Source organism: Lytechinus variegatus, chromosome 11 (assembly GCF_018143015.1).
Source record: "Lytechinus variegatus isolate NC3 chromosome 11, Lvar_3.0, whole genome shotgun sequence".
Lineage (NCBI taxonomy): Eukaryota > Metazoa > Echinodermata > Echinoidea > Temnopleuroida > Toxopneustidae > Lytechinus > Lytechinus variegatus.
The window spans coordinates 1059514-1083225 of record NC_054750.1 but is presented as its reverse complement, the minus strand read 5'-3'; the positions used below and the strand labels follow the sequence as shown (position 1 = coordinate 1083225).

General features: G+C 37.2%; 1 protein-coding gene across 3 annotated transcripts; it reads right to left on the bottom strand.

Moving 5' to 3' along the window:
- Nucleotides 1-1857: 1857 nt before the first annotated feature.
- Nucleotides 1858-22315, bottom strand: LOC121424089 (complement factor H-like). 3 transcript variants are annotated; one of them, XM_041619684.1, is made up of 9 exons: nt 22079-22315; nt 20050-20082; nt 9018-9200; nt 8380-8559; nt 6384-6554; nt 5916-6095; nt 5136-5309; nt 3156-3252; nt 1858-2835 (listed from the first exon to the last, which is right to left on the bottom strand). In XM_041619684.1, exons 1-9 carry the CDS (start codon nt 22137-22139, stop codon nt 2550-2552), a joined length of 1365 nt encoding a protein of 454 aa, XP_041475618.1. In that variant the 5' UTR covers nt 22140-22315; the 3' UTR covers nt 1858-2549. The 3 variants fall into 3 exon arrangements, with proteins under 3 accessions (XP_041475618.1, XP_041475620.1, XP_041475619.1); XM_041619686.1 differs by lacking the exon at nt 5136-5309; XM_041619685.1 differs by lacking the exon at nt 20050-20082.
- Between the last annotated feature and the right edge of the window lie 1397 nt (nt 22316-23712).

Below are 23712 nucleotides of genomic sequence, written 5' to 3'. Positions count from 1 at the left end.
CATGTGAACACGCTACGAACAGTCACACCATCGAGGTGTCCACAGTGTGAAAAGATCTTCACACTGTTGAATTCTAGCACTTTAACAGTGTAATTAACATATTCACATAGTCTACCATGTGAACACACTGTAATCACACTGTGCAACACTGTGATCTTCCAAGCCGGGATGAATTGTTTGGGGTTCGAACCCATGACCTCCATCCACTTCACACCTGCTCTAGAGCCAGCAACCACATAAGAAACTATGGCGTTGATGGTGTGAGAAATAAAAGGACACCACCAATCATTTTACTCAGGCTTTAAGTTTCTGGTGCCATTACAGCACCCTTGTTTTTTCTGTTACACTTTTGGGTGCTATATGCTCAGTCTCTCTAGGGAGTAATTATGGTCTTCTAGTGATATCAATTCAACACAGTTGATAAATTGTTGGTGTTACTTCAACACCTTTAGATGTTTGTTAGTTCAGCACCCTTGGGTGTTTTTACAATACACTTGCTTACTACCTTTACACTCATAGGTACTTTGTTCAATTAAGGTTGTACGTTTTACGCCTCAGGGTGTGGTCCTCTTGGGATACCAAGTGGTATCAGTTCGAACACTTGCTTTACTCCTAACGAAATTCTACACTGTAAAAACTGCGCTGTTAAAACTGACAGTAATTGGTGTTAATAGAGGACCACACCCTGAGGTGTTAAAATTACACCCTAGAGATTAAAAATAACACCAAAGAGTGTAAATGTAACAACAAAAGGTGTTGTAATAACACCTTTGGTGTGGTACTCTATGTACACCGGTTAACACCACAGTTTTTGCTATGTACAGAAAATCGAAAGTAAAGACATGAACCTTTTATTTTTTTCTACACTGGCACTCTTGAACTAACCTAATAAACAAAGATTCCTAATCAATTTTAAGAATTTATCTGATCAATCAGTAAATGGATTATCGGAAGCAAACACAGAATACATCATTCAGATAATAATATTGATACAATGCACTCTTAAAACAAATCAGTCAACTTGACTAGACCAGTAGTCAGCTGGAAGCAACTGATATGGCAATCACTGATAGTCACATTTCTGACATATATTCTAGTCAGAAATAACTCTGATCTAGTAAAATATGACTAGAAAATAGTCAAATATGACTAGAATAACAGTTGCACCCAGCTGACCCTATTAACTAGTCATTTTTTACTGTTATTTTTTTAAAGTGTGGTTGATCTGATCATTGGTCTCGTCAAGGTTTTTTTTTTCTTTTTTGATAGACAAAATACATACAGCTCACACGCACGAATACACAACCAAACAAATTTGACGAAAACACATTTTGCATAAGAATAATTTTACAAAAATCAATGCACACACAAGTCTGTCAGGTATACAATGGGGGCATGTGTCTATAAGAAAATTGCAAAGTCCGTTGAAATCTTATCATCATGCAAAAAAGTGCCTTCGAACTCTCTAGATTTCAGTCAGATAGTGCAAGACTTTGCATCGCAGCCCTTTTCATCGATTCGAGACACATCCCTCATCTAAGTTAATTATTGTGTGCCGCCACCACTCGACATTAAACTCTGGCTACGGCCCTTACTCCTGCTTTATTTGCAAAGTCAATAAAGGGGGAAAAAATAATAAAACGGGGAGAAAGAAGAAAGAAGGGACCCGTCTTAACCTTTTGAATTCATTTTAAATTGTGTTTCCGTTTTTTCCATAAATAAAAAGCTATGATTTTTTTTTAAGTTTGATTAACTGGAACAATAAAAAGTATGTTTGTAGTTCGTTGTACATCTCTCTACCCCCTCCACTTCTTTCTATGGAAAGAAGTGGAGGGGGTAGAGAGATCGAAACCAGAAAAAAAAGTAACAAACAATTATTAAAGTTGCAGAGCTATGCTGGGAAACTACACCCTATCTAACGCCATTCATTAAGCCGAATTATAGAGCATTAAAGAAACAACAGAAAATGCAAATCGGCAATTAGCTCATTTATCTTCTCTGGTAAATGTTGTAAACTACGTGAACATCATTTGGCGAAATCTGCTCGTTAGGCACGACGTTATACACGACTTAAACATATTCTTAGGTGCTACGTCACAAACCTAGGCACTTATCATTTAGCTCAAGAAAAGATATCAAGTCAAGTTTCAAGTAATTCCCAACTAACGTAACTTTCGAATAGGTTTATGACACACTCTTCAAATCTACCTTACGGGCAATTTATACTCCTACATGTTGGTGACTTAGCAGTGGCGTAATGCGCCCAAAAAATTGAGAGGCTCGATATGCCGCATCGGGCAAAATTTGTTAAAAAGTTACGAGCGAGCAAGCACAAATTTCAACACTTTTATTACAAATATCTAATTTTGTGATAGATTTTGACATAATATTCAGAAAATATCACATTTCTCGCTTTCCTATTTTCCCCTTTTTTCTTTTTTTTTCTTGGTCGTGAAATCGATACTTTCTTTTGGTGGGGAAGCGTCCCAAGCCCTCTCCCCCCATAAGCATGCTACTGTGACTTAGTCTACAATAAATTTATTTTCTTCTCAGTTATCAAAGAGAACCCCTAGGATCCCTCTGTATATCATCAGTTCATATCCCCCTTCAACGACTTCGTTATTAATAGTTTGATAAATAGACGGCTGAATAGAATCTGGATTCTCATAAAACACTGTACCGCCAGGGGTAGGTGTTCCTATGGCAAAATCATGATCATCTTGTTGGTTCGCAAAGTTTTCCGGGGGGCTAGTGGGTAAGGTGTCCGTGGATCTTCTAAAAGTTGTGAAGGCATCTGCAGGTGAGGAGGAATTGTTAGCCCTTTTCTGTCGAGACCTAGGAGACAAATAGGGGGGGGGGGGGTGAAAAGCGTTCACTCTTTAAACAATCTATCAGTGCAGGCACTTCATTTAAAAATAGGTCTGAAAATTGGTTGATTTAATTGATTCTATTCATATTACTTTAATTCAACACTAAACGTCCACAGTGGATATTGGTTTATTTCACTTGTCAGTCTAGTTTACAGAAGGTAGTCGAAAGTTTATCGCATTTTGATAATTTTCTACAGTAGTTCATCAGTAGCGTCGCACCCAGGTCACTTGTCTCTTAAAAAAAACAAAAGAATCTTAATCAAAAGGAATTAAGACTAATTTTACCTTTTGTAAATCAGAACCATGATCACACAGACAACAAGAAGAATTACGGCTACCGTGCAGGTGATAACAGTAATCATTAGAGCGTCAGGACCTGGAACTGTAATAATTAATAAAAAGATGCAAGTTATAATTATATAGAGAGTTTGGTTGCAAAAGCGGTTAGGTCCACTTTGGACCTTTCCGAAAACAATCCTATTCTTTATTCTCACTTACTGCGATATTCTTATGAGAAACTAAATTGTCATGATGTACTACCCTATCATGTGAATATAAAATTGGGTATTAAAAAAAATCTGTCTTCAATTTCTATATATTTGAAAAAAAATTATCATTGTGGACCTAACCCCTTTTGCAAGCAAACTAAAATGAATCCAATCTCTTCTGAATGAAAAAAGTGATTGATCTTTGCCACTGTTTTCACGTTTTGATGTAAATTCAAAATTGTCCTTGGTATCATCACAGCAACTAAAAATCGATTTTGAGACAGAAAAAATATAATCTATAAGAAATGGACCTAACCCCTTTTGGCAAATGAGCTGTTCGTAAGAGTTTGGTTGCAAAAGGGGGTTAGGCCACCCCAAGAATTTTTTTATTCTCCCATATTGCAATTTTTCTATGCAAAACTAAATTTTCATGATACCCTACCATGTGAACCTAAAATTGGGTGTAAAAGAAATCTACCTGTCTTCATATTTTTTAAAAATATTCTTAAAAAAAATATTTGTAGACCTAAGCCCTTTTGCAACAGAACTCAAATGGACCTAACCCATTTTGAAAAAAGGTGATTTTTTTTTTAATGAGAATTTCAACATTTCTTTGGTATTATCTTATAGAGCTACTAAAATCTATACATTGAGATGAAACAAAAATCAAATTTGATTGAAAATGGATCTAATCCCTTTTGCAAGTGAGCTCTTCATATATTTTTTCAATTCCATTCATTCCATTCAATTGCATGGGATTTTCTTGGACATAATAATAAAAATAACATGCAGCTCGGAAGTTGAAGACAGTGGCACTGGAAGGTTCTAAACAGACGAAGCATTGGGGACTCAAACCATTGTTCATGAAGGTATTTAAAATATATATATCTCAATAAATAGGCCTACAGTAAAACTCACTTAGCAATACGCTTAAACTTCCACAAAGGTCCCAAGAATAGTAACGAAGTTGAATGGAATATTTGATTTGTTTGGTGATAAAGACAAGAAATAAGATATTAATTTTGTCTTCAACGATACCAAAACGACGTTATTCAATTTTAAGGTCAAGCAATAGTTTTGAGAAAGCGGTAATTATACAAGAATAAAAAATATGTTGGCTAATGAATGGAAAAGCTTTATATATTCAAAATATCCAGCAATTTCATTTATAACGTACCTTGTAATAATTATTCTTGGCCCTAACGCAACATATATATACTTGACAGCAATGGTCTACTCACGCAAGCCAAACATCGACGAGAAAATTGTTCTAGAAATGTCACCGTTTACGAATATCTATTTTTATTCGTTTCATGAGCAAGATATAAAAATATTTTTTTAATAGTTACTTCTTAGCACCAGACCACACACACATATACCCTAACCCCCCCCCCTCCACACACACACACACATGTATGTACAAACGTGTAATTCCTGGACGGTTAAAAAAACCTCTATAATATCAAAGTTACTGTCCCACTGCCAATTTGAACAGCTCCTGATATCATACACTCACTGCAATGGATATGTTCTTTCAAATCTTCATAACACTATTTTCACCCAAAGCTTCTAAATAAGCTTGCAGCATGTCCAATAGAGTTCGAAATCTCATTTTTATCATAAAGAGCAAAACGCACAGTATATTTCCGATCGGTTTGATAAAAGTATAAAATGTATCGATACAGTCTTGATGGAGATAGGCACATTACCGGGATACACCGTATTTTGAGTTCAGTACCTCTTAACCTGTTAACCTGAACATGCTGAAGATGCTTACCCTTGCAGTCTGGTACAGAATCGGACCAAGTGCCGTTATCGCAAGTAAGATTAGATTGGCCTACAAAAAGATAGTTCTCGCTGCAGTTGAAGTAGACCGAGTTAGAGTGGTAAAATGATGCGGAACCTGGATACATATTTCCTCCGTCTGGTGGTGATATTTTGGGGCAATTTTCTGAAAAAAGGTATATGTCGACAATTCTTTAAACAATTTTTTTTTTGGTATTACTTTTTCATCTTTAAAATGGATTTCAAACTACCACCTGGGCCACCACCAGGGGGTGACCACATTTTTAGGGGGGGGGGATAGGAGGGGGGGGGGGGTTGGGATATGAGGGAATTGTCCCCGGGTGATAGGTTATTTGAGAAGGGCGACCTGTTACTAGAATTGTTTTTTTTTATTCATATCTACCTTAGATTACATGAGCAAGAAATAGGAAAAGGAAGGTACGGTAATATAAAACGAAAAAAAAAATAAAAGGAATAAAAAGTGAATATACTATGATATTATATTATGATATTTGCAAGTCAACATGTAATAATAACAATAAATATAAAAAAATACAATGCGCTTTATACAGACGTTTCAAATGACGAAAATTGAAAGAAAGAAGAATGTACATGTACAAGATATCTCATTTAAGGAACAAGGAAGTATAAAGACAAAGACTACAAAACTGTACTTAAGGGCAACTTTGTATGCCAATGGAAGACAAATGTCTTTAGAATTAATTTAATTAACCGGACAATAATCCTCATGCAAAAAAAGAGCAAAACTCACCAAAACAGTATAAATCTTTATCCCAAGTACCATCAACACAGGTCAAAGGTTCTGACAAGTTTTCCCCCGAACCGGAAGTAAAACCCTCGTCGCAAGTGAGAATGATGTAATCACCATGGTTGGTCTCCTCCTGATTAGTTGCAAAGTCCGAATTCTCAACGCCCGGAGAGGGGCAATTCGCTGAAGTAAATTTCAGTATAAAAACATGTTCTCAATATTAAATCATTTAAGATAATCACGACCAAACTTGCAACCATAATACCCACACAAAAACAACAGGAGTTCTTGTAAAAAAACTTAGGCTTATATTAATTATTTTGATATACGTGTGATAACCTATTATTTCATTACATCTCGAAAAATGTCATTTTCATTTTCACTGGTTGTGCAATATATTCAACTTAACTGAAAGGGGATTGAATAGGGGAACCTGGAAATATTTAATAATTAGATAATAAAACTTGATACCTAAACACTCCCCAACTTCCGGATTCCATTCCTCATTGTGGCACGTGACATTGGCTACACCAATCAGAGAATAGCCTTCCGCACACGTGATAGTCAATTGACTCCCTTCCTTAAGTATGCCGTCAGATGATGTACATTCTCCGTTCGTAATTATAGGAATCGTGCAGTTCCCTAAAACATAAACATGATAATATAATGCTAGAATTATCATTTTTGTTGAAGTACAATTAGTAGTAGTATAGTAGTAGTACAAGTAGTACAAGTAGTAGTAGTAGTAGTAGTAGTAGTAGTAGTATAGTAGTAGTAGCAGCAGCAGTAGTGGTAGTTGTGGTAGTAATATTGGTAGGTAGTTGTGGTAGTAATAGTAGTAGTAGTAGTAGTAGTAGTAGAAGTAGTAGTAGTAGTATTAGTAGTATTAGTAGTAGTAGTAGTAGTCAGTGGCGTAACTACGGGGGGGGCATGGGGGGGCACGTGCCCCCCCAATCGGCTGGCCAAAAAAAAAAAAAAAAAAAACGGGGAAAGGGAGAAAAAGAGAGGAGAAAGGAAGAGAAACGTAGTGGGAAAGAAGAAATGATCAATTTTTTATTATATCATAATTATGTTATATTACTGTATATTACATAAACTTTTTTTGTAATAGCTTTATGAAACATGATTTGCTCAGGGCTCATGTTTTTTTCCGAATACTATAGTTTTCAAGTATATTAGAGAGATGTGACGTTGTCAAATCCAGTCAATATACACCAAATAGGTTTCCTCGCACTTTGAGCTATTATTGTTTTATGTAGTGACATATGCTTCTTTTTCATGACTACTTAAAGTGATCGCCCCATTTTAAGGTCTTAATATAAAACATTTCCTGTCCCTTTTACTGATCTGAATATCAAAAATTTTCAGCTCGCGCTTCGCGCTCGCATCATTTGGTTAGTGAAATACGTACTATGGTCTTAGTGAATTCCTACAAACAAGCCTTAGAATGTCCCTCTTCAGGTCTGAATTACTTATATTTTCAGCTCGCGCTTTGTGCTCGCAATATTTCATTAGTGAGATGCGTATAATAATCATGATTACACTGACTACAAAAAGTGCTTCATGTGTTTAGATGTAATTCTCACCAAATCAGCAAGCGCTTGGCACTCGCATTAGATGACTATGGTGAGATATGTATACTCTTAATGGATTCCTTAAAAAATAGTCCTCAAAATATCATTTTTTCTTATCTCAATTTCCTAAATTTCAGCTCGCGTTTCGCGCTCGCAATATTTGATTAGTGAAATGCGTATGTGAATCATGATTACAATGATTGCAAGTGCTTCCTGTGTTTAGATATAATTCTAACAAAATCAGCAAGCGCTTGGCACTCGCATTAGATGAATATGGTGAGATATGTTAAAGTCCTTAAAATGTCCCTGTTTGGGGTCAATATATACAAAAATTCAAGCTTGTGCTCGATCGCGCTCGTATTGTTTGTTTAGCGAGACAGGTATGTAACATGATAACAAAAATTTGCTTATAATGTCCCTTTCTAGGTCTAAATGTCAAAAATTTTCAGCTCGCGCTTCGCGCTCGCATGATCAGTGAGATACATATCCGTTTAATGGCACTGTCCTTAAAATATCAGTATACCTGGCAACTGAGCGCGCTCACTAGGTGACTCAAACTTTTTGATAGTGCCCCCCCCCCCCAATGCCGTGACCCACGGTACGCCACTGGTAGTAGTAGTAGTAGTAGTAGAAGAAGTAGCAGCAGTAGCAGTATAAGTAGTAGTAGTCATGCTAGTGGTGGTGGTGGTAGTAGTAGTAGTAGTTGTTGTTCTGTTCTCAGTTGTGGAAGAAGTAGGATGCACAGAAGAAATAAGAAGTGTTACAGGAATCGTGCAGTTCCCTACAAGGTGATAAAGTCAACAGTAGGCCTATGCCTAAATTTATGTCAATCGACATCATAACTTACTATTGAGAAACTTCTCCCCTAATCTCAGTGAAACATCCAAACTCACCAGAGCATGATGGTATAGTATTTGGAGACCACTGCCCTGTCCCAGTACAAACTGCCATGCTGGGTCCATCAAGGAAGAGACCTCCGTCACAAGAGTACTCAATCTCATCGTACAAGTTGTTACTATCCGTTGGGCTATGTGAGCCTTTCTGGGGAGCTGTGGGCACAGGGCAATTAGATTCTACATCGTAGAAAGAAACAATATAAAAAAAGTTGTAGCTTATACAACCCACTAGCGTACCTACGGGGGGGGGGGCAGAGGGGGCAGTCTGCCCCCCCCTGACGAGTCACAACCCATGCAAATGACATATCCCTGCCCCCTGCACGAGCTTGAAAACCTATTTTGCCCCCCCCTGACGAGCTTGAAGACCTTATTTTATTATTTTTTTTTAATTTTTTGCTTGTCAAAATTTTCGACGGTTTTGCCCCCCCCCCACGTGGAAGATCCTAGGTACGCCACTGATACAACCACAATGCAATAACAGACATACTAAACATCTCTGGCCGGTATTATTCGGTTTCATCATAATTTAAAATACCACAAAATTTTACTTGTGTTGATACTAAAAAAAAAATTCTTAGCACAATCGAAAAAAAATAATAAGCATTCAAAAAGTGAAAATGTGAGATTATCTTTACCTTCGCATGTCGGTTGCTGCGGTGTTTCCCAGTATCCGTCAAAGCACTCTCCAATTTCTGTTACTCCGAATAGGTATCCACTACAAGTGACCTTCACGGATGAACCTTCATCATAGCATGTTTGGTTGGGGGAAAAGGTTACCGTTCCAGCGCCTGATACGTCAGGTGGTGAGCAGAGGGTTCCTGGAAATAAAACCGACAATGATTAGAAAAATGCTATGAAGTCAAGTGTATGGCCCGTATTCTGAAGTCAGGTTTAACTTAGACTCAGGTTTAAAGTTGTGGTTTAAGTATGGGAAGCCAAAAGTATCAATTTCTTTTATTAAGATGTAATGTTAACTGTGCTCTTTCCTGATTCATCGATGGTGAAGACGATCATCTATTTATACTTCCTAGACAATTACAAATGATTTGAGAGCCAAATGAGCTGAATATGATATCTCTACCATTAGTGATTTATGTAACAATTGGCTGTCTATACTTAAACTACAACTTTAAACCTGAGTTTAAGTTAAACCCGACTTCAGAATACGGGCTATTTTTTTTTAAGTTGAACTAGATTTTATTAATCCCATAGTTCATGGTAATTTGTTCCAAATTATTGGTAGTGTATTTCTTACAGATTATTTTACAGAGGTGTTTTTACTTTCCATAAATGAAATGAGTTACGGAGTCATGTTTCTGATCTGATATGATGATGTCGTTGAAAAGAACTGCCTGCTTATACATGTATTTATAAATTTCCACTATTTTGGAAGCCTCTATTATTGTCTTTGAAAAAAAAAACATTTTCCTTCTTTCTGTGGCAGTCTCATTCTAGAAGACTCTTGAATGACCTCAGTGAAATGAACAATGTTAGCATAGTTAATCCCTGCTGGCAGTCTCTATTGTCTAACAACCTCTATTGTCTATTGTCCATCGTAAATTACAAAAATACCAGACAATGTAGTGCCTCTTTTAATATGCTTGCCTAACAAAGCTTAACCGAAACATTCTGGAATATTCTTATTATGAAATGAACCCCCTTAGAGCAAAAACAACTACATGGATGAATGTAATTTCTCTTACAATTTCGTAATGATATAATTTGACAAAAGTATTGAATGGTCTACTATATCGAACGTTTTTTTTATTAAATACATACAAATTCTAATGCAAAAAAAAATATTGTCTCAATTGCTATTGTCACTTTGTCCTGCAAATTAACCAAACTTTGTGTGGTTGATTTATTAAGTTTAAATTCAAATTGACAATCTGAGACTATTTTACGTTTTGTAAGAAAAACATAGACTCGATTTTAAACACATTTTTCATATAATTTTGATATACAGGGCAGCAAAGATATGAGTAGATAATTTTGAAACAAATGATAATCGTCTTTTTTAAAAACAGGGATAATCTTTGTTTTTTAAGTTTGCTTGGAAATGTACTGGTTGACAGTGATATGTTAAATATTTACGTCAAATGTTTAGCAATAGCATAAGTAATCTTTTATATCATATTACAGGAGGAAAGATCTCGGATCCAAGATCTTGCTATCTGATTAACTCTTCTAAAAGATGTAGACATGACGAGGTCCAAGATCACGTCACATTAACATCTCCCACATGCAGGAAGTAGACATGGCGAGATCCAAGATCTTGTCATCTGATCATCTCTCCCACGGGATGTAGACATGACGATATCTAAGATCACGTCACATTAACATCTCCCACATACAGGATGTAGACATGGCGAGATCCAAGATCTTGTCCTCTGATCATCTCTCCCACGGGATGTAGACATAACGGGATCTAAGATCACGTCACATTAACATCTCTCCCACATGCAGGATGTCGACATGCCGCGATCTCGTCATCTCATCATTTTCCATAAGAGATGCAAAAATGACGAGATGATTATACATTAGGAACGTCTGGGTGGCACTTTTAAGCTTCCATATCAAAGACATTCGCTTTGAGTTTCTCGATAGTATCCTCCATATGTTTCTTTTTTTTTCTGAATAGACTCTTCAACTAGCTGTATGAAACCTTCATTCTGTAGAACGTCCTTGATGATGTCCTGGGGCCGATTGCACGAAAGGGTTTTTTGCACGGACCGTCTTTCGTGTCGCCCATATTTTATGATAGGCTGTATGAGGGAAATTTCTGAAATGTATGATAAACGAATAAACTTTGTTAACTAGCATTTAAATCACTTTGCATACAATTGCATGATATATCAAATCATTTATAAACAAAGATTTTGTTTACTTTAACGGATGAATAAAATATGTTTGCAGGTAATTTATCTAAAATGCGTTTCACATGGTGCATAATAATAAATGGTCGACACGCAAGACGATTCTTGCAAAGACCATTTCGTGCATTCGGCCCCTGCACTAGAATAGGAGCGTTGTGGCCCAGTGGATTAGTCTTCGGGCTTTGAAACAGAGGGTCGTGGGTTCGAATCCCAGCCATGGCGTAATTTCCTTCAGCAAGAAATTGATCCACGATGTGCTGCACTCGACCCAGGTGAGGTAAATGGGTACCGGTAGGAAGTAATTCCTTAAGAAGCTGTGTGCGCTATGAACGCCTAGCTTAGCCGGGTAATATAGGAGCGCCTTGAGCACCTAACAAGGTGGAAATGTGCGCAATATAAATATCCTATATTATTATTATTATTATTATTATTAATAGGGTTGATACGCTCCTTAGATTTAGCCCTAGTTACAAGTGCTGCCATTCTTGTTCTGATAAGGGCCTTTTCACACGTGAATCTTAAATCATTATGTATTGATTATTGCAATTCGTCTTTAGAATCATTGGACCTTTCACACATAAAGTTCGTACCGTAATTTGATTAGCACTCATGATTCTAATTTGGTTTCACATGTGCTAAAGATTCGTCATATGTTTTTTTTTTTCACTGGAATCATCATTGATTTTTTACCATGTGAAAGGGCGGTTATCGTTGACCTGATGAATCTAATATCAGCTGGAGTTAGATGCTTTTCTTAAAGAAACCATGTGCTAATTGCATAATCACATACCGATGCTTGCGAGGAATGTCAATCCAATGTTTAGGTTGTAAATAAACAATGCACACATGTATCAACGTCTATGAACTCCAGAAGAGATGCATCGCGTTTTTAATCACATGGGACTGAAGTTAATTACATACACCCATGGAATTCAGTGAAATTTGTTCGCTTGTCAAGCATCGTAAAATTTACTATATCTTCGGAAATATAAATACTATCAGTGGCGGATCCCCCCCTATTTTCGCCGGATTTTTTTTTTTTTTTTGATGGTTATATTTACTGGATTGGTACAATGTAGTCAATTTCAAGGGCTAGATCTAGTCAAAACTATATTTTAACTTACGCTCATGGCCTTTGTGTTCGCACAAATGCACCTCTGTCATACTGTATTGCAATATGTAAATTCCGGAATTCCAGGGCGCGCAAGTCGATTGGTTGGAAAGTTGCACCACTTGTAATCGGGAGTTGCAGTGCAGTGACCAGTGTGAAGATGTTGGATTGGATATCATTTTTTCCCGAAATTTTGTGTTTTTTGTAACATGCGTTTGTCCGTCTTTATGGCAAATACATGTAAATTGTAAGTAACAGATCGCGAGAGAAAGTGTCAACGATGCGAATGATAATGTCTATCCCCGAGATTATTCTTCACTCAAAGATGAAGCCCTATATCGGGCGCCACGTGCGCAGCATTATCATTCTGCCTTGGTCATGTACGTTTTCACTGAAATGTATAGGTCAGACATATTTGTATTTAATGTAAACTAACTTTTACACTTTCTGGTAGATTCAGAGGCATATTATCCAGGGCGCCCCAACTAAGTTTCGCCGAAGCAATCATTCCAACGAATTATCAAGGAGCAAAATTGTATATTCTCAATCACCAGTCGACCCCACTCCGCGTTTGCTGTGTATAGGCAGCTATATGTCAGCGTAAGGAGCGAAGATTTTATGTGACGGGGGGGGGGGGGGGGGGGGGGGGGGGGGGGGAGAATAAAAATACTTTCGTGCTGGGGAAAAACGTCCCGAGGACACATTGTGTATTGTTAAAAAGTAGAAATTGTGACATTAACCCCCCCCCCCCTTACCCATTTTTAATGTTTGATAATCTATAGGTTTGCTGATTACAAATAAGTGTGCATTTTTCTTCTAAAGGTGCTCTCAAAATACGACTTTTGGACATGATTTTTTGAAAAAGTCCTTGCCGTCGGAGGGGGGTATCACCCCTCCCACACCCTCCCCCCTCTCGGTCGCTTCGCTCCCTCGCCGCTGGCGCCCCCCTATTTCAAAATCCTGGATCCGCCCCTGACTATCATGACGAATAGGGTATCAAATGAAAGAACGAATTAAGCTCTTTCCCATGACTGAGTGAGCGCTGGGGATTAAACTACATTTCAGGTGGAATTTTCTTTAAAGAAAAAATGGAACATTCATGCCGAATGTAATCTATGTTTGTTATTATATTTTCAAACATTGTTTCATATAAATCTATGATTTAAAACATTTTCTATCATTATAAGTAACCCCTGAACAAAAAAGTGTAATCTGAAATGTTGTTGCTGAGAAGCACTAGCACAAATATGTTTTTGTCAAGGTTTTTTTAATTTGTCTAAAATATGAAGGTTTTTTGGGGAAAATGTCACCTGAATATTTTTCAGCTCCTGATGACAAAGCAATGTGGTGAAGGGATATGGCATACTCATTTGTTTGATATCAAATTAGTCATGCATGATAGCATGAATATTTGGCAAGATACATTACATTGTATATTTTGCAAGTGTCAATTTTTCGTTGAATTTCCTGGGTGTATGTTATTATGTATAAAAAAAAATTTGTAAAACAATTTTCATTCATTTAGTATTTTTTTTCTCTAAGGAAGTTCATTGCATAATAAGAATTTTCCAGAATGCCTCAATTAAGCTTTGTCAAATGAGGCTGAGTAATGGGTGATATTTCTGAAATATACAATGGCCACTAGGATTAAATATGTTGTTTACATTGTTAATTTCATTTAGGTCTGGAGTCTTTTAGAATAAGGATTGCTCTAGAAAGAAGGAGAAAGTTATTTTTGAATACAATATAAGAAGCTTCCAGAATAGTGGAAATTTATAGATATAATAATAATTCAATATTTACATAGCCCCTAACAAAATTTCTCTATGCGCTTTACATCGCAAAAACCTAACTACTTAACTTAATAAACTAAACTCACTTATCAACTTTACTACCTTACATAACTTAACATCCAACGTAACTACCTTACATATCTAAAATACTTACTTAACTACGGACATATTAACTGTAAAAAAATCATACTATTTACGGAAGAGATATGTCTTAAGTGCTACTTTAAAGGAACTTAGAGAAGAACGGGATCTTAAGCTAAGAAGGAGTGAGTTCCAGAGTGTAGGAGCCACAACTGAAAAGGCTCTGTCGCCATGGGTGTGGGAGGTTGCATTGGGAACAACTGAAAGGTTCTTGTTGGATGACCGAAATGATCGGGAGGGTTGGTAGGTGTTGATCATGCTCGCGATGTATGAGGGGGACTTTCCTTGGATGCTCTTGAATGTTATGACGAGGATTTTGATGAGGATAAGCTTCTCTACTGGCATGACTGGTAGCCAGTGCAGTTGCTTGAGTGATTCGGATATATCCTGTTTTCGAGGGACTTTATTGACAATTCTAGCAGCAGTGTTCTGTATTCTTTGTAGATGAGAGATGAGATTTTGCGGAAGTCCAAAAAGGAGACTGTTATTGTTGTCAAGCCTGCTGGTATTGAAGGCATGGACCAAGGTCTGCGTCGCTTGGGTCGTAAGGTATTGTCTGATCTGTCCTATTCTTCGAATGGCGATCATGGCAGAGCGACATACTGCTGCAACATGTTCTTTCATCATAAGATGGCGATCAATTATGCATCCAAGGTTTCTTGCGTGGGAGGATGAGTCAACTACCTGGTTTCCAATAGCAACAGACACTGATTCAGATGAGGCCGAAAACGTGATGAGAAGTGAACTATGTATGTTTTAGATTTATTCATCGCGAGCATGTTTTTGTCAAATAGATCTGGGTGTCATCGGCGTACATCATCGCGTCAATCCATGTGCGTTTACAATATCATATATCGGAGCACTGTAGAGTATGAAAATAAGTGGGCCAATCACAGATCACTGGGCTACTCCACACGTATCACTATACACTCCTGAGAATGAGCCATTTATTGACACTACATGGGACCTGTCTTGCAAGTATGACTGGAACAAACTTAGGACTGTGTCACAAAACCATAGCGTTCAGCCAATCTCGATGGTCGATCGTGTCAAATGCCGCACTGTAGTCTCAGAGGACAAGCACAACTTCCCTGTGACCATCAAACGCCAGAAGAATGTCATTTTGGACTCTTATTAGAGCTGTTTCAACTGAATGATTGGCCCTATATGCCGACTGGACATCTGGCAAAAGATTATCAGTGGCCAAATAATCATTGAACTGACCAGCAACTGTTCTCTCAACCAGTTTCGTCACAAAACTCAAGTTCCATATGGGTCGGTAGCTTTTGAGTTCATTTCGAGGAAGGTTGTCCTTGATCCTTAGTGACACAATAATATTGCCTGCTTCATTGTTTCTGGGACCACGCCTGCTTGAAGACTACTGTCGACGACCTCAGTTAGAATAGGAAGCAATGTTAGCGTGCATTTCTTTAGCAAAGATGTTGGAATTGGGTCCAGATTGCAGGTAGAATTGGAGGCTGCTTTGATTGTCTTCAGCATTTCATCTTCTGTGACATCATCGAATTCTGCTAAAGAGGCATCACACGTGTCAGGAACTTGTACAGACATGTCTTGGTTGGGACGACAGTTCAACTCATCACGCGACTTCTTGATTTTCGTTTCAAAGAAGTCACCAAATGACGTTGCAAGTTGTAGATCAGAGTCATGTTCAGGAAGAACCATTAGCTGTGCTGGTATAGAAAGGCTGTTAGTCAGACGCACGCACATTTTCAAGAAAATAACTGGGCTTTGCTTGCAGAAGTTGCTCGTTGTATGACTTACAACTATCCAGGTAGCTCTCCTTGTCAACAGTCAGTTCCGTTTTTTCAGCACGACGCTCCTTTGTCGTTCCTGCTTCGCCTGGTGGAGGCTCTTTGTATACCAAGGTGCATGGGGTCTCAATATAACATCATTTTACTTTATTGGTGCATGGTCATCAAGGATTCTTCGAAGCTCTTTATCGTATAGTTCCATCAGCTGTTCCGGGTTAGAAACCGGTGTACCATCACTGTACAAATTGGAGGAAGTGATGTCAAGACAGAACTTGTCCATTTCGATGTCTTTCAGATTCCTTGCTGTGATGTATCTCTTGACTGGGTTAGGCTTAAGCGTATTCAGACGGCATATAATGGCATAATGGTCTGATGGTAAGCTCTGCGTCGATTTAACCGAGGACACCAAAGAATCATCATCTCTTGAAATGACAAGGTCCAATGTATGACCTGCCATGTGAGTCGAGCATGTGATGTGATTCCTTAACTTAGACATTCGCAGGATATCCAGGAAATTTAAAACTTCTGCACTGTTCGACTTCTCAATGTGGATGTTAAAGTCTCCTGCAAGTCTCTGAGGTGATGAGAGAAGTATCTCAAGTAAAGACGAGAACACCTTGAAGAATGTGCCCAGGGGAGTCTTGTTCTTTTTAGAAGCAGGTGGTCGGTACAGCGCAATAAGCCGAAGAGAACAAAACTTTGATGATGAAACATTCAAATCAAGGTATTCTAAGGACTTATAGTACTCAATAGAATTCTTAGTTACATCATATCCTTTATGTAGGAGAACACCAACTCCACCACCTCTCCCACTGTAACGAGGAATATGATGGAAATCAAAATGGTAGTTTCTGCAAGGTCATCATCATATCAGATCAGAACTCAGAGTTTCACACAAGACCTTACGTCAGAGCATATTTTATTTTCAACTGGAATACAACATTTATCTATTGTGAAGTTATTTGCACACTATCAATAACTGTTTGCATTTATTTTGAGAAGGAAATTATCAGTTCTCATCGAGATCATCAACCTGTTCTAAAAAGCATGTTGTCGACCCATGGATTGCTGAAAATGACTGTTTATCATTTCTACTTCGTCTTTTCTTTACGGACATTTCAGCTCACTAAGTGACTCAAATCCCCGGAGGGGGGGGGGGGCCACTTCCATTCACAAGTGGATACCATGCGCGACCATGAGGTCTCGAAAAGCACCCTAAACACGTAATTTCCATATTCTGAAAATGCACCCCTTAACAAGTATTGGCATGTGAAACCCTACCCTTAACAAGTATTGGAAACAAAACGATACTCTTGGCAAACTTCCCTGAAATGAACCCCTGAAGCCCCTTTTACACCTTCATTGAAGCAACACGGATCATCCCGGATTGTCAATCCGGGGTCATCCGTGTACAGTCCGGGACTACCGTGTACACTCCGGCTACTCATCCGGCGCCATCCTTGATGTACCGGCATGTCCGGGAGAAAAATTGAACATGTTCAATTTTTCATCCCGGAGTACACGGACTGATAATCATCCGTGTTCATCCTTGTAGCCTCCTTGTACATCCGTGTAGCTACTGAATGCATCCGGGAGGCTCCTTGTAAGAACCGGGTGATCCTTGTTGATACCGGCTTTATCCGGGGTCAAATGTTTGTATTGTTTGCGTACATGAACAATAGTCCGTATTCATAACCAAGCACGAGCATACTCCAGATGCTGCAAATAGGGACGAAACTTCATTCTAGCAAGATATATCCCAGTACAGAATGTGAGCAACCGTGAAGGTCCGTGTAAAGACCCAGTAACATCCGTGATCATCCGGGTATTCCGTGTTGGCTCCGGGAGCATATCAAACAGGATCCCCATTGCTACCTTGCATATCCTTGTAGACTCCGTAATTTTCCGTACATATCCGTGTTAATAACCAGTTAACTCCGTACTCACTCCGGGAATGCTAGGAAAATACAAATTTGGCACCCCGGATCATCCGTGTTGCATCCGTGAAGGTGTAAAAGGGGCTTACACAAGTACAGGAATGTTTTATTGTTACGGGTCCTTCGGTCGTCGGCTTTACCTTATTTGGTTTAGTACGACCCCACCTTTTACACCTCGCGCAAATCGGACTCTAAACACGTAGTGCTGGGGCAAAAAGGACATCCTTTATAAAACATTTTAATTTTGTTTTATCATCTCCTCAAATTAGACCCTAAACACGTATTTTTTCTAGTGAAATAGATACCCTTTTTTTCATTATTTTTGTGTTTTTGACACCCTTATCACGTTACGTACGTAACGTGCCCTATCGTGAAAAAGACATCCTTTTTACGTGTTTTTTTGGTCGCACATGGTATCCACTCGCCAATGTAAGTGCCCCCCCCCCGGGCTCAAATCATCGATCGCATTGCAACATCAATTTCATCATCGCCAGCATTGTGAACTTTAATTTTATGAAATCTTCGCCAGCCAACCTGGACATTATTTGGATTTAATACTGGAATATACATGATTTGTCGACTAACCAGACCTGATTCTTCAAGATATGGAAGATAACTCAGTATTTTGTTTTATTATTTTGTCATTAGGTGTATTTAAATAACTAAGAAAGAAGAATATACTTTAATAACTAAAATGTTTTTGATATTGTTTACGGTATTGTTTGTGAACAATGCTGTGCCCCCCGTCTCCTCCGGGTCACGGTCGGCCACTGCTTGGAGGGTTTCAGTTTTTATGAAGAACTATTTACATGGTAAACACAATCAAATATAATATCAAAAAGGTCGAATTTATCGACCAATTCAGAGCAATAAAAAAGTAATCTATGTCCATAAACTGAATGAAATATTTTTTAGTTTGACCTTTTACCCTAAAAAATAGCATTTTGTACTTCGATTCCCTAATACACATATGACTCCAGCTACGTCTGCTATAATAACTATACTTCTACTACTACTACTACTACTACTACTACTACTACTACTACTACTACTACTACTACTACTACTACTACTACTACTACTACTTTTACTACTACTACTACTACTACTACTAACACTACTACTACTTCTACTACTACTACTACTACTACTACTACTACTACTACTACTACTACTACTACTACTACTACTACTACTACTACTACTACTACTACTACTACTACTACTACTACTTCTACTACTACTTCTACTACTACTACTACTACTACTACCACTACTACTACTACTACTTCACAAACTACTACTACTACTACTTCACGAACTACTTCTACTACTACTACTACTATTACTACTATTACTACTACTACTACTACTACTTCACAAACTACTTCTACTACTACTACTACTTCACAAACTACTTCTACTACTACTACTACTACTACTACTACTACTACTATTACTACTACTACTACTACTACTTCTACTATTACTACCACTACTACTACTTCTAATACTACTACTACTACTACTTTTACTACTTCTATTCTAACATTGATGATAACAATTATATTGATGATAATAGCAATCTAAGGATAATACCAATGATAATAACAATAATAATGATACTAGAAATAATAACAATAAGGATTCATATTATATTAATAATAGTATTAACGATAATGATGATAATAAGAATGATAAGACTAATAATGATACTAATAATCCTAGTTTTAAATCGACTATTGCATTGTCTTGTTATCCTTATAATTATTATCATGACAATCAGTATTGTTATCATAATCATCATTTCATCATTTTTTTTTTATATTTCACCACTTATCGTAATCATTACTATCATAAGGAACCATAATCATTGGCATTATTAGATTCTCAAACTAACTGAGCTCCGGGCTGTCATGTCGGACGGATACAAGCGCTTTCAGATGACACATTATCGTTATCATCAAGTTCTAATTGAGTGCATTTTGACATTGAACAGCAATAATGATAGCACCAATGATTGGTGTTCTTACTTACCACATGTTTGCCCTGACGCTGTAAGGACCAGTCCTGTTACACAGAGTGTAAAAGAAGCGAAAATTTATTTTTGAAAAATAAAGAAAGTTTGTGTTTTGCCGTTACCTCCTCGGATAAAGTATTATTAGTATTTCATATTCTATGTGTCTTTTTTTTGTAAAGAAGCAAAGGTTTAACAAATGAGACAAATCTTTTTTTTCTTCGAAGAGCCAACCTTTTTTTTAATCAAACTCAACCTCTCTTCCAAAACAGTTAATATTATAGTTAATTATTATTGGAGGAACATTTTTCAATAAACTTATATAATACATTAAACTACTAGAGTTACCATGATTTCTAATTGGGAAGATAACACAATCAGATCTCTCATTGCATGTTTTACGAGGACATGCACAGAACCTTTTTAACAAAATTATGCAAAACTTTTCAAACTCCTTTTGATATTCCCTGGCGAATTTTGTATGATATTTATTCATTTTGTTCATCTTATTTTTATTCTATATGTCTGTTCAAATTTCGTGTGTTTTTTTTACCTCGAGCAGGCCTGTTCCATAAAGTGTGTTTTCTTGCACAATGGGCGAATTTTACATGAAACAGGAAATGGGTAGTGAGTAGTAAAAACAAGGACTCTCGGGAATAAAAAGGAAGATTCAGTAAGAAACTATAAGAATAACTTATCAAAAAATGTACAAATTATAAGGTAAATAGTGTGTATTGTAGAAATGACACAATGTCGCACATCGTCGAATATAAATTTGTTTCCTTTTCTATATAAAACTCTTAAAAAAACAGAAACCGGAATCAAAAGTTATTTGCTGTATCTTAATTCGTTCTAAGCATTAAACGAATTTACATGTGAAGAGAAATATCAAATACAATGGAGACTGAAAAAAAATCAAGGGCGAAGTAGGACGATTATCGTACAAAATACAATTCATCTAGTGTTATTGATAACCAACCGTCATTGTCGTATCTATCAGTGTACTCTATAAAGGTATTGTTTTTTGTGAGCAGCCGATTTAAAAAATTCTCAAACCAAGATGAAACATGTGTACAAGTGCATGTATTAGAACTAATAAACCCTGAAAACAACCATTATTGAGAATGAAAAGCTAAAACTACAAGGCAAACCCAGATTTTGTAAATAGGTGTCTTATAGACACCTAAATAGTACACATCAGTGTATGGGATGAAATTAAGATGGTGTTTCCTGTAACTTAATATTTCAAGTTTTGAAGCACTAAATAATTATTTTCGAACGCAATTTTTTCTGGGCTTCATTTTTGTAACCACAGACAAAGGTGACAAGTGTAACCTTCTAGCTCAGATTTTTTAAAAGTCAAACCAATGTTAACCAATCAAAATAAGTAAAAGTTATTGGCATGATTGGGGAGGGATAAGTACTGGCGGAAGCAGCTATGCAGCGGTGGCCATTCTGCTACTGTTCCTGCTAGGTCTGCATCTATTCTATAGTACTGTATACTACTGTTATTACTGTTACGTCTTAACGTATTTTTTGTTATTACGGCTTTAGTTGCGGTTTTTTTTTTGTTTCAATATAGGCCTAATGACGACCCGATGACGGGCCGAAAGCTCGCCCAATAAATACTATACGATCAAAAAGCTACGACCTGTGTATCTGCCTTCATTTTACGCCTATACATTCAATATGATGCGCTGCACCAGGTTTTTTATATATATATATATATGTGTGTGTGTGTGTGTGGGTGTGTATGGGTGTGTGTGTGAGGGTTAGTGCGTGTGTGTGGATATACACACACAGTGCGTCCAAAAAAATTAAACACTTTTGAAATGGCTGCCAAATAAAAAATATAGCACTTTGGTGGAAAACACTTTACATAATATATGGAAGCGAATAAAATCAACTTTCAATTAATTGACACTAAAAAAAGTTGGAAAATTATTCTATATGTGTTTTCAAGGCCTCAAATCCACACGGCCAATGTAGTATGAACTAAGTCTCCCCTTGAATACGAAGCACTGGATAACAAAAGATCTAAGTGCTTACCTGAAATGAATAAAATTACGACCGTTGTGGTTTGGGTGAGTTTTGAATCCCAAAGGCTCATGCTTAGGGCCTCCCTGGCTTCTGAGGCTCACGATCTCCGCTAGTACACCATTTCCATATCGATCTCACCCCACATCCGCAATCATTTATATTCCGAAGAACAATTCAAAACGAAAAACCTATTTCGCCCCGACAGTACAGAAATAACAAGAACGTGGTTCCAACATGCGTCCGCGTTAAGTACTTTTCTTAACAGGGCATAGGCCTATTGATTTTTAACAGTCTTCCAATTCATGTCCAAACTTGCCTTACATTTCAATCTTTCAAAAGTGAGTGCAAACAACCTAGCCACAAGGGGCCATACCATACATTTTAAAACCTAAGCAAGTAATTTTTAAACTGGAAACGGCCAATATTTCCAAAATATGGGAGGAGGGGGGGGGGGGTGCAATCAAAGAACGTTTTATTTGTTATTTCATCTTTACGATAAGTTGTTGTATCATCTAAATGTTTGTGTCTCAGTTTATTTCATACTTCTTTATTTTCATACCACTATCATGATCATTATCGCTATATCATTTTAGTTTATCATAGTTTGCAATTGCTTTATCTAGATCACTCTATGTTACTGTTATGTATTGTTAATTTGATATCTATTCTTTTGAATTTCATTTCTTTTAGATAGCATGTGTTTTTTTCTAATTCTGTAATTGTTCATCACTGTATCGTGATTGTTATATGTATCTGTATATGAACAGGGCCGCTCTCCCGAAAAGCAGTTTTTACGTGCCAAAGTGAGAACCCAATAAAGAAAACATAAATAAATAATAAAGAAATCAAGCAGAATCGAAACGTACAACATTAATTTTGTTGTTGGTAATACAGATATCCTGAATTCTTTGCATAAAGAATGATAATAAAAACAAACACCCAATAACTTGGATTTTCCTTACGCAGGCGCCTTCAATGGCACGAAGGAAGCATTCAAAATACATTGTAGCTATCCGATAACAATTATTGATTATTGTAATTAACTTCTTTTGAGTAGTCTTTGACCCGAAACACCCATCATGGTTGTATATTAACCTAAGATAAGCATGTCCCGTCTAATTAATTAAAAACATTCTTTAACATCGGTCGGTCTTGGTTACAGATAAAGAAAATAGGTTCTGAATATAAAGTAATTAAAAATGTACGAAGCTATTACAGTTTTCGGGATAATTCTTGAATTAACTTACTTTGAATAACTGTAATAATGATACTTCTTCTGTTATAATTCTCTAAAGACATCGCCACTATTGGTAATTTTAGATTATCATTACCCCCCTTCAGCAGATTACTCAGCCTTACAGTACAGTAGCGTACGCAGAACATTTTAACGGGCCGGGGGGGGGGGGGAGTTCAAGCTGAATGGAATGTTGACCCCCCCAAAAAAAAATGCCTTCACCACGAATTTAAGGTCGCTCCTACCCCACCCCCCCCAAAAAAAAAAAAAAAAAAATTGATAAGCAAAAAAGTATAATAACAAGTCTTCATCGCAGATTTTACATCGTTTCTTCGTACCTAAAAAGAAATTAGGGGGAGGGGCTTGAATTCTTAGGGGGGGGGGTGGGTTATCCAAAAAATGAAGGGGA

Bases quoted from the DNA above. Each gene is read 5' to 3' on its own strand.
- LOC121424089 (XM_041619684.1), bottom strand. From the start codon at position 22,139: ATGAGCCTTTGGGATTCAAAACTCACCCAAACCACAACGGTCGTAATT. The intron at 9,201-20,049 runs GTAAGTAAGAAC...TTTTATTTCCAG, and splicing joins AGCGTCAGGGCAAACATGTG to GAACCCTCTGCTCACCACCT. The intron at 2,836-3,155 runs GTAAAATTAGTC...TTTGTCTCCTAG, and splicing joins ATGGTTCTGATTTACAAAAG to GTCTCGACAGAAAAGGGCTA.